The 14,415-nt window shown below is 40.4% G+C and overlaps 1 protein-coding gene across 6 annotated transcripts in view; it reads right to left on the bottom strand.

Moving 5' to 3' along the window:
• Positions 1-14,125, bottom strand: part of DSCAM (DS cell adhesion molecule) — a 427,910-nt gene extending 413,785 nt beyond the window's left edge. For all 6 annotated transcript variants that reach the window (XR_013543612.1, XR_013543613.1, XR_013543614.1 and 3 more), the window contains exon 1: positions 13,996-14,125. Coding sequence is in view for 3 of the 6 variants with exons in the window: in XM_072994153.2 (XP_072850254.1) it covers positions 13,996-14,038 (43 nt within the window). In the remaining 3 variants the exon portion in view is untranslated. The remainder of the gene's footprint in view (positions 1-13,995) is intronic.
• Positions 14,126-14,415: the final 290 nt, after the last annotated feature.

Below are 14,415 nucleotides of genomic sequence, written 5' to 3'. Positions count from 1 at the left end.
TCGCAAAAAGATCATCGTAATGCGATTTCATCATAATGCAGGGCAATCGTAAAGCAAGGCACCACCGTATTTGGAACTTTGTCCTGCTAGGAGATACCAAAAATGCATTGAGACAATGCATATGGAATGTGTTCAACTTCCTCTCCTGTCATGCACAAAGGGTCCAGGACTCACTGCAGTACAGGAATGTACTCAGGACACAGGCTCTACAGACCTGGATATATGCCGTCAGCTTCTTATCAAGCTATACTCTCTTTGTGAGTCTAGAGAACATGGTAGCTGCTTTGCCAATGCGTTTATCCAGCTCGACATCTAGAGAGAGGGTGTCAAAGATCATTGAGCCAAGGTACATGAAATCATGAACAACCTCCAATTCTTGGGTAGAGATGGTAATAGAGGGAGGTGAGTCCACGCCCTGCCCATGACTTGTGTTTTCTTCAGGCTGATTGTTAGTCCAAAATCTTGGCAGGCCTTACTAGTGTCAATTATTGGTTTTGGAAAATAACATATGGCAGGAAAAAATTCAGTGGGTCTAAATGGGGAATATAGAAAGTGTAAAAAGCTGAACATTGACATTCAAAATGTATTGTATTGTCCAAATATGGTGTTAAGGAAGTTACTCCAAAGGTGGAAGTTATCTTACAACTCAGCTGGCCTAGCTGAGCCACACCACAGCTAACTGGTACCCTAGCAGATAGCTAACCAAGGACACCACTTGTCCATGAGAGAGCTGAAGTTCTACATCACAGTGTTTTGACTAAGCCAAAACATCAAAAGATGTTTAAACATAACTTTCTATCATGTTTATGGAACATCTCCCAAAGGATACAAATACCTGTTTTTTGCAAATAGAGGAGAAATTTCTGCTGGAAATTGGGTGAGAGTTATCTAATGCGATGTAAATTATTTACTATGCTTATGCTATGTTTAATTTGTTATTATAAATAATATGCAGATATTTTAAGTGACGCTGAGAATTGTATCTAATTGATAGCTTTTTGCTAAGAAAATTGCCTTTGACTAAAGGGAAATATTTTTTTCTTGTATCCTTTGAATTATTAAATTTAAGTTTTATGCTGCTTAAACAGAAGCTCATACTTTATCAGAACCAATGCTATTTTTCATATAGAAGACATACTATCTACATATATGAATTAGAAAGTTCTGCTATCAGAGGACTGTGATTTTTGCAATATATACTCATGTCGTTTTATGTATATTTCAAGCATGTTTTATATATTTTTACTCTTATTTACTTAATTGCTTTCTTGCTAAATAAACCTTTTGAAGAAAAGGATCTGTTTTTGAACTTTCAAGTCAATATACAAAATGGTATCCAGGAATGAAGAATTAATTAATGCGCAGGAGTGCACAAGCGCCCAGACAAGCACTGTGCTGTTTGCACATGCATGCGAGCATGCATGCACCCATGAGAGTGTTGTGCCACCGTTTGCGCCTGCGCACCAGTTTGGTTTAGTAACTACTGTATGTATGAAAGCTGTCACTTACGTTAAACTCTTGAGCCAATGGTGTCAATTGCTTTTCAACACTAATGAAGTTGTTAGCAAAAACCACATAAATAGGTCCACACAGAATTAAGTCCCAGAATTGCAGAAGATTGCAACTGAAATTGATTCTAAATTTCTCTACAACGGTTTCAACAGCCGAATTCTCAAACTTCTGGTTACAGAATTTTAATTTCTAAAAAATCTCCTTGACAGAATAGCAAAGAGTAGCCATACAGGATGGAAATACAGTCAAATGCAGTGTAGGGAACAATCCACCCTGGAGCCAAACAGCTACATCTTCCCTTTGCAATAAGTTGCTTTAAACAGATTGCATACAATATAGGTAATTTTGTTGCTGTTTCTACAGCTGGCATCATTAGATTAATGACCATGTGTTCTATCTTCATTTGAGAATGATGCAGTATATGGTTCAGATGCCCGGAGTGCTATTTCATCCACCTAGCCTGGTGTCCATTTGTTTTCTTCGGCTTTTATGCTGGAAATTTTTAGCCATGCACTGTGGATATCACTTCCCAAGGCAAATGCCTACTGGTGCTCTGCCCAAAATTCTGTTGATTATCCCATTACCAATTCATTCCAGTCTGCCCAGTTCTCCAGTTTCTTCTCTGCCCACTCCAAATTATAGAAGAGCACAAGGGAGCAGTCGCTTCGTACAGAGGTGACTCTCCACAAAGCCTGTGTATTTTAAAATGACTTTCTATAAATAGGACTGCTGGCTCACTCTTCCTCACTGCCTTCCAAGTAAATCTAGCTTAAGTAGAGAGATGGGCAAGACTCATTAATCTTGCTGGCTGTGATCTGAGAACTACGAGATAGGGGTAAGCGGGGAGGGAGCTTGGAAGTAATTGGTTAATAACAAACAAGAATAACTAACATAACTAAAATTAAGTGATGATCATAACATGCATTATGATTGCAACATAATTTAACTTGTTTTGCAGCTCAAGGGCAATCAGGCAAGCATATAGCCCATTATTTGGTTCACTTTCAGTGCAACTTGCTTCACCTATTTTCAGTGACCACGTGCTTAAGTAAGAGCAATCCATCTCACTCCTTTTGCAAGCTGTTCCACTCCCTTCTGACATAGTACTAGGGCTGCAGGTTATTTGGTGCGATTGGAAGCACTCCTGATTATTGAATTCTGCAGTCTGTGTAGTTGCTTAATTTGCTCCCAAATAGAGCTATGGTTGGCATTTCTGTTCAATGACAACCCTATATTATATACAGTGAGTTATGACAGTAGAAAGGACAGTGAAGAAACCCTCTCCTCTATTTTCCTCTTCCCACAATTAAAAAAAAATTCAAAGTGATGTAGTGCTATTTCAGATATAAGTGAGTATCCATGCTAGACTGATGTATTGCTATAGAGCTGTGCCACTTGCTAAAATAATAAAACAAAAAAACAAAACAAAAAAGGGAAGTTGCCATGGCCCAGAGAATGGCATCAACAACAAAAGGGCGGTGAAAGGGTGGGCAAGAGGGAGTCAATAATTGGAAGGGAGAAAAATTGGAATACTGTAATCTGAAGTGCTGTTTGGACAAGAGAAGAAATTTCTCCCATGTGAATGGAAGGATTGCTGAAATGCGAGACAAAATAAATCGCACTGAAAAGCCTTTTAAGCAAAACCCAGATTGTTTCAATTCCCATCTAGTTGGGCCTTCCATTTTTACTAGAAAAAAATAATGGCTTTTACTATTTAAATGTTTTTTATACAGCAGACTGTTGGCTTGCAACATTCTGATAGTTTAAAAAGAAATTAAAGTGTAAGTTATTATTGAGTAATGAAAAATTGTTATTTTTTAAAAATGTAACCCTGAGTAGCTTGTGGCCCAAAGAAGGTGATACTTTTCCTCACCATCCCAAGAGGAAGAGCTTCCCAGTTCAGTCCACAAGTCACAGGGATTGTAAAGCATTAGCTAACTAATTTTGGTGACCTTGGTGCTATAGTTGTAACTATTTTCTGTTTTTAAAGTAGCTTTCTAACCTCAGAGACGGGAAAGCCCCACACAAACATGTACAGTCCTCCTTACCCACTAATTTGTGTGCAATCCTCTGGCTGCAAAACACATTTGCTATTTAGATGTAAGTTTTTTTTTTTCTCATACATAAGCTACTTCGACAAGAAATTAAGCATTGCGATACTAGAAACAGGTTTCTGCACTCATAGGAAGACATGTAGATCCTATCCTCTGTGATTCCATCTGACATCTGCTAGGCTGGGATGAGGAACAAATGGCTGTCCAGATATTGGGCTACAGATACCAGCAGATCCATAACCCATAGTGAGAGATGATGGGAGTTGCAGTCTGATCTCATCTGTATCCATACGCTTATGGTTTCCATTTCTTACAGTGATAAGTTGTCAGGAGAGGATATGACCCAAGACGCTGTGGCTCATGCAAAGGACAAGCTGTTCACCAGCTGTACACTCCTCTCAATTGGCTTACACGCTTTATATGGCTGATTTATGAAGGGGTAGCCCTCACTGCCTTTCCCACCTTTTCTGCCTGCAACTACTTGCATTCACAACTCTCCTTCTTGACCCAATGCAATCCAGATATATATGGTCATAGCCATTAGCTAGCCCCTATGAAAGGAGAAATGCCCCATGAAATTTCTCATTTCCAGTTTGCTACTGCAGCCAGGTGGGCATCTGCTCAGAGACAGGGATAAGTAATATGAACCTGACCCCAGAGAAGTTCAACTCTTTTGATTCTGATATGACTGCAGCTGGCCAGACATGCAAGAAATAAGCAGGGCCTTGTTGTTACCATTCTCCTGTGATAGGGCTCAAATTGATATAGACACCCACTTCCAAAACCTATAGCTACACAATGAATTAAGAGAAAAGCGTGTTGCTTTTTTAATGATACGTATTATAATTCTGCTCATTTTCTTCTAAAAAGGTATCTGCACATGTCCTCTTATTTGGTGGCTACCCTGCTCCTTTGAAAGGGCAGTTGTTGGTTTCCCCTTGTATACCTTGTAGGTTCTTTTACTCCTACACCCAGTGGGTTTTGAACACTTCTCCTGGAAGTGCCTGTATATTAAGCTCTGCTCTCAAAATGAGCTACATTGCCCCTCCCTCCTTTTATATGATGCAATCAAAAGAGTATTTATGAACCATTGCATGGAAGATGATTTTAACCTGAATGCCAAGGGACTACTGGACTTCCAGCTGCTGGATTCTTGCTGTCTATGCCAAAAATTACAATATTGTTACACCTGGCAGGTTGTACAAGACAGGGGCACTTCATTAAGTTACCTCCCTTTCACCATAAAGATTGATCCCTTCCACAGCTGACTGACATAGAGCTATGTTGGCATGCAATGGGTGGATCCTGCTGCTGTTGCAGTGAGTGCTAGGGACATATGGTCCTTATTGTTCTGTTCTATGTTTTCTGTGTTGTGAATATATTCCACAGTTTTTGTGGTGGGTCACTACAGGAGACCAGCTAATTAGGCCAACCATGAGGTAGCATAAATGGTCCACCAGCATACCAAAACTATAGGATTACACTGTCCACATTGGTGATTCAGTTCTTCCACAATGCTTATTCAGTTCTTCTGTGATGTCCATGTAAACATCAGTCTCCCAATTGGAAAAATAAATCCCACCAACTTACAATGAACCCAGTTCTGCAAGCTCATATCCTTGTACAGACAAAAAGGCATTGTCCAGACACAGTGCAAATAGCCCCCATTGCAAAAAGGAAAAAAAATGGGATCAGGTAACTTACCCCTCCTGCTCAGAACAAAAGTGGACTATGCCATGTTGAACAGGACCAGTCCATATAATCTTTTATTCAAGATCCTATTCAGGTATACATACAGTACAAATAAAAATAAATGCTATATATACATATACTGTATTGCACTGTCATTTAATACCATAACACAGCAAAGTTTGGTTACTGGTTTTTAGATAACACTTCAAAGTACTGTGTGTGTATGTATGTATGTATACATACATACATACACACACAGTACTTTGAAGTGTTATCTAAAAACCAGTAACCAAACTTTGCTGTGTTATGGTATTAAATGACAGTGCAATACAGTATATGCATTAGTACAAATAATTGCATTTTGATTTTTGTGACATGCATATCAGAGAGCCTTGTAAGAGACCTCAAAGATCACCTAGTCATTTAAAATGGCAAGGTTGTTCTGTGATATAGGAAGAAAGGCCTTAAAAACCATGCCTGGGCCAGGTGCTCCCCCCGCCCCCAATGTATATTCTAGGAATGTTTCATCCCAAGGTCTAGCTCACTGGTTCTTAACCTTGGGTTACTCAGGAGTTTTGGACTGCAACTCCCAGAAGCCTTCACCACCAACTGTGCTGGCTGGGGTTTCTGGGAGTTGCAGTTCAAAAACAACCCAGTAACAAAGATTAAGAACCACTGGCCTAGCTGCTCACATAGAAATCTCAGCTTGAAAGGGGAAGTAGAAAATGCCACAGCAACCAGGTATAAGAAGAACCTCATTCCTCACGAATCTCAGGATGCAATTAAGGAACACGTTCTTCCTTATGGTCAATAAGACTGTGCTGATCCTAGAGACTAAAGTCCATATATCATTAGAGTTTGCCTGAGTTACCCTTCCAGCAGCCCCAGCTCTTTTACCCATAAGGCCACATAGCCACCAACTTCCTACTTTTGCTACCACACCAAATTTGGAAGCAGTGTATTAGAGACAGGGTTAAAACAAGGGAACATTCCCTGCTCCTTCACTGTTTTCCTTCTAACTTGTTATGCACATCCAAGCAATCAGTTCAGCAAACGAAGCCAGTTGCAATGAACAATCATGCTCCTGCCTCTAATGTGGCTTTATATTGATACAGCAAGTGACTGGGGAATTCTGGGAATTGTAGTCCTAAAAAAACTTGTCCAGCTTCTGGAATAAACATGAAAATAATTAGATTCATACATCACACCAGGGGAAACACAAGCATAGCATGGTACTCAACAGTGTTTGATAGAGTATTTGGGTGTAGGACTGCATAATGGTATATTACAATGCGAGCATAGCATACTCACTACAACACAGCTTGTCTATCTGTGTACATTCAGATTTTTTTTAAAAAAAGCATTGGGGCAGAGAAAGACACCCACCACCACAATCACTTCCCTAAAATTCGTGCCTAGGGAAAAGCCCAAGGAAAAGCCACTACTATATGCATATAAGCTCTTGAGGAATTTTGGGATGGTTGGCATTTGTATGAGACTGTATAGCTTTGTGAGTTTGACTTGAAAGAATGATTTGTCAATGACAGAGATGTAGATCAGTCAGTTTTAATTAGGTAGAATTTGTTTGTTTATTAAAATTATCCAATTATCCCATTTAAAAAAACTTCTATATGCATTCAATGTATGAAATCTAGTAGTAAGTCACAACTAGAGATGGGGACAAACTGGAAAAGATGGTAATTCGTTGCAATTTGTCATACGTCAAAGCTGACAAATGGATGAATCAACAAAGCACCAAATTTTAGTGATGAATCAATAAATATTTGTTGATCTGTCATTAAAACACAGGGGCCCACCAGACAGCAGATTAGTGGGCCACTGACAAGCAGGCAGCAGGAAGGGAAACCAGGGCTTCCCTTCCCACAGCTAGCCTGCATGGAGGGATGAATAAAAATGGGAAAATAGTCATCCTTTCATTATTTGTCAGGGTCTCTGGACCTGACAAATATGAAGGGATGAATATGCCATGAATCAGTGATATTTCATGAATATTGCAATTCACTTTTTTTCATCACCATGTCTAGTCACAACCAGAGTACACCCATCGAATCAATGGAATTTGAATAAGTGTGACTCAGCAAATTCCCACTGATTCAATGGTCCTACTCCAGTTGTGACTTACTACTGGATTTTATTCTGAAATTGCAGACATCTCCTATAAAGAGGCAGTAGCTTTCTCTCACATATTGGACAAAATGCTTTTTAAAGCTTATTTTTAGTGCTTAATTACTGAAGTAATGTTAATACAATCTTTCAAGGCGAACTAAAGTGAAATGGCCACAACTTAAGTGCACAGAGACTAACATCACTATTAATGAAAAGCAGATGTAAACAACCAGGGCTTGATAAACTGTTCAAAATAGACAGCTGGTGAGCCAAACAAACTTCCTATGGGCCAGGAGTCCACACGAAAAGATCACAACTGAGAAAGCTTTAGTCTTTCCTCCAACAAACAAATGATTCCTTAACAGCAGTGCTGAGAGCAGAATTTCCACAAAACTACAACCATCTTAAAGATGAGGCAAACTCACGTGGATCCAGAAGGTTCTTTGAATAACTTGGCCCCAAAATGTGCAGGCTTTGAACTTAGTACTGATACTTTGAATTAGATCTAGAAGCATAGTAGCAACCAATGCACTGATGAACTGTACAAGAATAGGTAAAGTGGGCCTAAAGGTTGTTTTTGTGGCCTCCAGCCCTGTTGGACTCCCTCACCCTCAAAATAGTTTTCCCTGGGGGAAACAATGTGGACTTGTAGTCCTGGTAGCAACCAGGAATTCTAGTAACTCTGAGGGGGGGGGGGTAGCAAATTAGCACAGGCAGGCACTGAGGTTACACATATTAGAATGATGTCAGAAGCCAGCAATAAAATAAAAGAGTACTATCAGCAATACAGGCAAAGAATGAATGCCTGCTGGAGTAGGAAGATTGATGCCTGATGCTTAAATACTACTAATGAGGATCTTGGGGGATGTACTCAAAGAAAACACTGCTGAGTAGGCTCTTTCCCTGGTAGGCACTTGGCACACCTTTGTGGGTAACTACACTGTCATATCTTCAAAAGCAGCCTATCATATACTGCATTACTCATATAATCTGTAATGTATAATCTATAATTCTGGAACTGCATTGCTGGAAGGGACCCTATGGATCATCAGGCTCAGCCCCTGTCAAGGAGTCACAGTGGGGAATTGAACTCCCAACATCTGGCTCTGCAGCCAGAGACCTAAACCGCTGAGCTATCCACATAAAGGCTACTGGCACAATACATGTGTGCATTCTTTAAAACAAAATTTACTGTACTGAAATGCAAATTAAATCAAGAGGTTTCAATTTTTTTAATGGTAAGCAACTCTTACCATTAGCCCATATGGTATAGTATTTGGTTCTAAATGCTTTAGTACACACTGCATGGATTCTGGTAACATTTCTAATGTAAACTCGCAAGTTTGTGGCTGAGCTGAACATTGAACTAGAAACCTGTAACTAAGAGCTCATGCTATAACTTGACCTAAGCTATGACCTAGTATATTCGCAAAGGCTTTCACGGCCACAGAGACTGGCGAAACGTCAGGAAGAACAACCTTCAGAACATGGCCAAAGAGCCCGAAAAACCAACAACAACCATTATGACCTAGTAACTTGAAAAATATTTCCAAATCATTTTGCCCTGGTTGTGAGTTGGGTGGAATGCCTCAGTCTTAAATATATTTATTTGGAATTAAATCCAATAGGTTTCAGGTGCATTTGTTAACCAGAAGCACAAATATCCTTGCCATGTTCACTGACTTTTCAAATAATGCACATACAATAAAATATACCTTTTCTGGGCTATAATATAATGCCACTGACTTGGTCCATTTGGTAAACTGTCATGATGCAGTCTCCATTCCCCTCTGCAGTACATCAGTAAGATGAGTGCTGCAAGGGCAGAGTGGTCTAAATAATTACCTTATTCACTCACGTCGCCAAAAATATACCTAATATACCTCACATAAAATTGCAGTAATAGCACTTCCCTTAATCATACTGTACTGGTTCTTTTTTCAAGTTGGTTTTTCCATTAATATTCTCTGGATTGTCATTTATGGATTCCCTACAACTTCTTTCTCTCATGCAAACATCAGTACGGAAGGATCTCACTCTGAATTAACCAAGGACAAATCATGAAGACAGGAGACACTTGTGGACTTCTAAAGCTTTCCTGCTCACCAGTTCTTCTGTCCTTCACTTCGGTGGGTCATCACTGCCATTTGCAGCAATGCATATTTTCCTGTCTGACACAAATACCTTCTCAATGGCCTTCCCTCTTCCCCCTCCCCTCCTCTTAAATGCTGCTATTCACACATAGATTCGCTGGAGGAAAAAAAAAGGGAAAAGAAAGTGGAATGATGCACTAGAGAAGTGATATGCAAAATCACAAAGTAAAGAGGAGATCCGAAAATAACACTGCATATTCCATCCCTTGCGGAGGTGTTCTCAATTCCTCCTGCTGCTCTGAAATGTTGCCAGTCTTGTGTGATTTGCTGCCCACTAGTGTCCTACAACACCGACTGGCAAGCAAACAGCACAATGGCACAGGATCTCATTATGAATCTGGTGAAAACCATCAAAAAGGTCCTCCCTCTAAACATTAAAGTGGCCCATTGTTAGACCACCACTCAACACAATGAAGAATAATTTGTTTGAAATGCATCTGCCTTCCTAATTAATGCAAATGTCACGTCTGTCTATTATTAGCCAGAAAAACGTGCAGCTTCAATTAGGACAGGTCAATACGGATTGGAGGAACTGCCTTTCCTTCAGCCATGGCAATGACGACAGTATTTTATCCTAGCATTATGAAATGGCTGTTCAAATTAATGGACTTATTCCAAACCCCTGATTCAGACCCTTGCTATTAAGAAATAAATGGTGGGGTGGGGGATGAGGTGCACATGCTACTCAAATTATTTCAGTGAAATTTTGAGAGACCTGGGTAATTTAAAATGTTTCCTCCATCAGTTTAGCTTCCTGCTTCTAAACCTTGGTTCAGCCAGCGGAACCCCCATCTTTTCACATGATGGGGGATGGGGGATTGGGTGCATATATCAAACCTAGGTGTAACATTTCCTTTGCCCCACCTAGATTGAGCAGCACAGTTTACATATATATGGATGGCCCTTTTAAAAATGTAAAAATATGTCCATCAGCTCCTTTGGCCAGAGAAAGGGATAGCAAAATTCAGTATTATTCCCCTTCCTCTGATACCCATGCTGTTACCTCTTCCCCATGAAACAGCAGATCTTTCTATTCAGAAAGAATGCTATGTCCGCATGTAGCCCCAGCAGCCTCGTGCATGATCTCCTGGACTGCAGCACAGGTGTGTCCTCATTACATTTATTAAATTTATTGTACTGTATTTGTTTTCCAGTTTAGGTTTTCCCCCATGAGTCCAGTATTCTAGTACAGTATATTAGTGAAATAAAAGCGCTACAGTCTGCAAAAGATGGGCAAGTGCATATAGAGATCCATGCATTTCAAATACCAAGTGTAGTCTTTTTAATGGCTGTCTATTTATAGCATTACCTTTATTGGTTGCAGCCTAGTTTCTCCATTGATTTTTTTTAAAAGAAGCAAGCATCAATGAATCTTAGGCACATGCATGTCAGAAGACAAGACATTAAATCACACACCAAATGTATGTTGCCTAGAAAAATGTTGCCACTTTACCACAAAAAATATAAATGCTTGCAGTACTGAAAAGAAACCTATGATGTTTTAAAGCTTAAATTCCAAACATGCAAGCAAACAAACTGTAAATGTTTCCAGGTGAATTTTTAAATTAGCATTTTTCATCCATATGATCCAATGGTTCAATAATAAATTGCAATAACAAATATTTTCTCTGTTAAATAGCCTTGTTTCTGGAATGTCTTAAAATAGCAGGGAAAAATCAAAAAGCTGTTGAGGCCACTTAGAAAGATCTATAGCTGCATGATTTTTATTAGCATCAACTAGAGAGAATAATTAGCAAGACTTTTCTTCCAGGAGAACTGTTTTATATTTCATTGTATCAATTTTGCTCATCATGTTTCCTCTTTAGTCTAGCCAGTTCCACTGCATTTGTTACAATGGGCCTTACTTGTGCTAGGCCCAAGCAGCATCCTATAGCTTTGCATTATAAAAGAATGCTGGAGTGGGAACAGCAATGTAATTTTAAAATGAAAATTCTTAGATGCTGTATAAATTATACCAGAAATGGATTTTCATACAACACTTATTTCACATTTGTTTGTACCCAGAAGCAGGCACAGAAATACATTTGTATACTGTTATCTCTGCATGTGCCTTAAAGTACACAAGTTACTGTTTTAAAATAAATTCTTCAAAAAGGGAAAAATAATAAATGGGAACAGGACAATTTTGCAATACAGAACAGAGAGGCAAATTCTCTTTACATGTTGTGAATTAGCTAGAGCAAACTGTCTGATTTCTTCGAACCTTTAATCACTGTGGAAAATCACCCTTTCTCTCATGAAAATACCAGGTCTTGATAACATTGCATTCCCTCTAGAAACACTCCTAACAATACCTTCCTGATGCATTTTTATGTTATAGGCTCCCACTATTAGCCTGATTCAATTTTGTTTGAATTATACTGTATTTATTTTGGTTACTGGATTATGTCTTATTTTATGCTAATGTAGACTGATGGAAACAGATCCACATATTTCCATCAGTATTTAAAGGAAACTAAAATGCTTAAGAAAATTCTAGTACTACTATGCAGTGAAAAAAACAGAAATGTGTAATAGGTTGCACTGCATGCACACTTCCCTTTTCCATTATTAACATCTATATGGATACATATAGCTTCCTTTCATATAATTTAAGAACCTCACACATTAAGAAATAGAAAAGATAAATTCCTAACCTGTTTCCTTTTTGTATTCAACTGAAAATAACAGATATTGAAAATGCTGATAACTGTAAAGATATATAGGTAAAAAAATTGGCCATGGAATGATACTTTAAACGATTTTGTCCTATATCCCTCACCCCATCTCAGAATACGGTTTTTTCTTTATGGGTTGCTATTGTAATGTTTTCATGAAAATCCACATGACTGGGTTGCACAAAGCAACATACTAATATCCACATTAAATTCAGCTCCCCCCACCAAAAAAATGCAACTCATTATAGAACCAATAAACTGAATTCTTGTTAAATGCTAGCTCATGCTCAAAGGTAATGATATTGATTTCGAAATAGTCTTTTGTGGTCCATCCCCCCCCCCCCGCCTGAATGACTGGAAAAAAAAATCTGTATTCCAAAAGGTCTATTCCTATAAAGCTCGCAGGAATTAAAGCTATTTCTATAACAAAATACAACACACACAAAATATGCACATACCTTGATGACAGAACTTGTTGCAACCGCCTTTAATGTTAAGACTATGTCTAGAGTTCTCCCTTAATCATTTTACATTGTGTAGACTGCCATGTGCCAAAATATTTAGGACCATTCTAGTCACTGATCATAATTTATGTTACATTCCTTATTGCTTTAATTTTATTTTCAATCCATCTGTTCATATTAAAGACACCTTGCCTGCCACTGTATTTTTCCACCTAGGGTATAACTATGCAGACCTTAAGGCAACCTCATCCAGCATTCCTTCCTCATCCTCTCCTTGGAGCTTCAATTATTTGTATCTTCCAGGAAAATCTCTCCTTCTCTTCCTACCCCCATGCACCCACCCGCCCCGCTTTTCTCTTCCATTCATCCTCACTGTCAACATTATACCATTCTGCCTGCTTTGCCTATTTTGGAAACGGTGCACTTAATCTTTCTATTTTAACTGTCAGCATATTAATGTGTTTTAGGAAGAGCACAGCTTTCGAATTTGAGAAAAAGAGAATGTCTTCCAGCAGCTCTGTACATGGCATTATTTCTATTTTACCTTCTCTGAAGCCTTAACATCACTTACATTTGTATGTGAGCCATTTCCCCCCCCCCTTAAGAAGTCATGCAATCTACAGTGTAATAAACCCTGCGCCTTCAGTGTAGCTCTGTAAGCACCCTAGGTGTCGAAAATAGAGGCAAGGATTCCGATCAAAAGCACCAAAGGACGCTGAAGCAACAGCAGATTTAGAGAAATATAAAGCTTGCCTTTTACCTTTCCATTGTTACTTCGCTTCTATAACTTTGAAATTGATTGAAAGGGTCCCCAGCCTTTTCTTCAGGTGACGTAATGCTTATCAATGCATATTTTTACATAAATGAGTGTACTGATGAGTACACTGCGAGCACCCTTCCCAATGCTCTTAAGAGGGGAACGTTAAGTTAATAGTTTTGCGTTGCATAAAAAGTAAGGCGGCTTCTCAAAATTTAAAGCACGGGCAGAAGGGAAAGCGGTCCTCCCTCTCTGCCTGCCAGAAGCTGAGGAGACCTGCCCTTCACACACATCCTATGCCCTGTGGAGTGAAATCCTGCATTTGTTGGAGGAGAAACCAGAAAGGGCACCGTTTTCTCCCTCTCGTGAAGCCTGGTTCCTTACTGAAGACGAGAGAGAGAGATTGTGTGGGGAAGGTAATTTAAATGATGGCAGAACAATTTCTCTCTTCATCCCAAAGTGCAAAAAAGGCTTTCGCCACAGAAGCCAAATCCATCCCTGCCCCCTCCCTGTAGCCCCCCCCGCCCCGTGGGGCGCCCGGACCCCCCGGAGGCTCACCATTCAGGACGCTGTGGAGCAAGAGGGCAGCCCACATCCACATGCCCCTGCGCCTTCCGAGCCCGCCAGCGAGGTGCTTGCCGCCCGCCCGCCCGCCCCTCGTCGACGCCTGGCTTCTGCTCGCGCTTTCCGGCTTCCCCTATTTGTCAACGGCAAGGTGAAAGCTCCTGCAGCCGCCGCTGCCGCTGCCAGCCAGCCAGCCAGCGAGGGAAGGGGGGGGAGGAGGAAGAGGAGGAGGAGGAGGAGGAAGAAGAAGGGGGGGACGACAAGCCGCCGTCGCAGCAGCAACAGCCCCGTCCGGCTTCTTCCCCGGCCGGGAGCTGGCGGGTCCGCCCGGCCGCGCGCCTCCGCCCGGGGGTCCGGCACGCGAGGAGGGCGCCGCCGCCGCCGCCGCTCTCCCCTGGCGTCGCCCTGCGCCTC

Source organism: Pogona vitticeps, chromosome 3, assembly GCF_051106095.1.
Source record: "Pogona vitticeps strain Pit_001003342236 chromosome 3, PviZW2.1, whole genome shotgun sequence".
Taxonomy (NCBI): Eukaryota; Metazoa; Chordata; class Lepidosauria; order Squamata; family Agamidae; genus Pogona; species Pogona vitticeps.
This window is presented reverse-complemented; position numbering and strand designations above follow the sequence as displayed.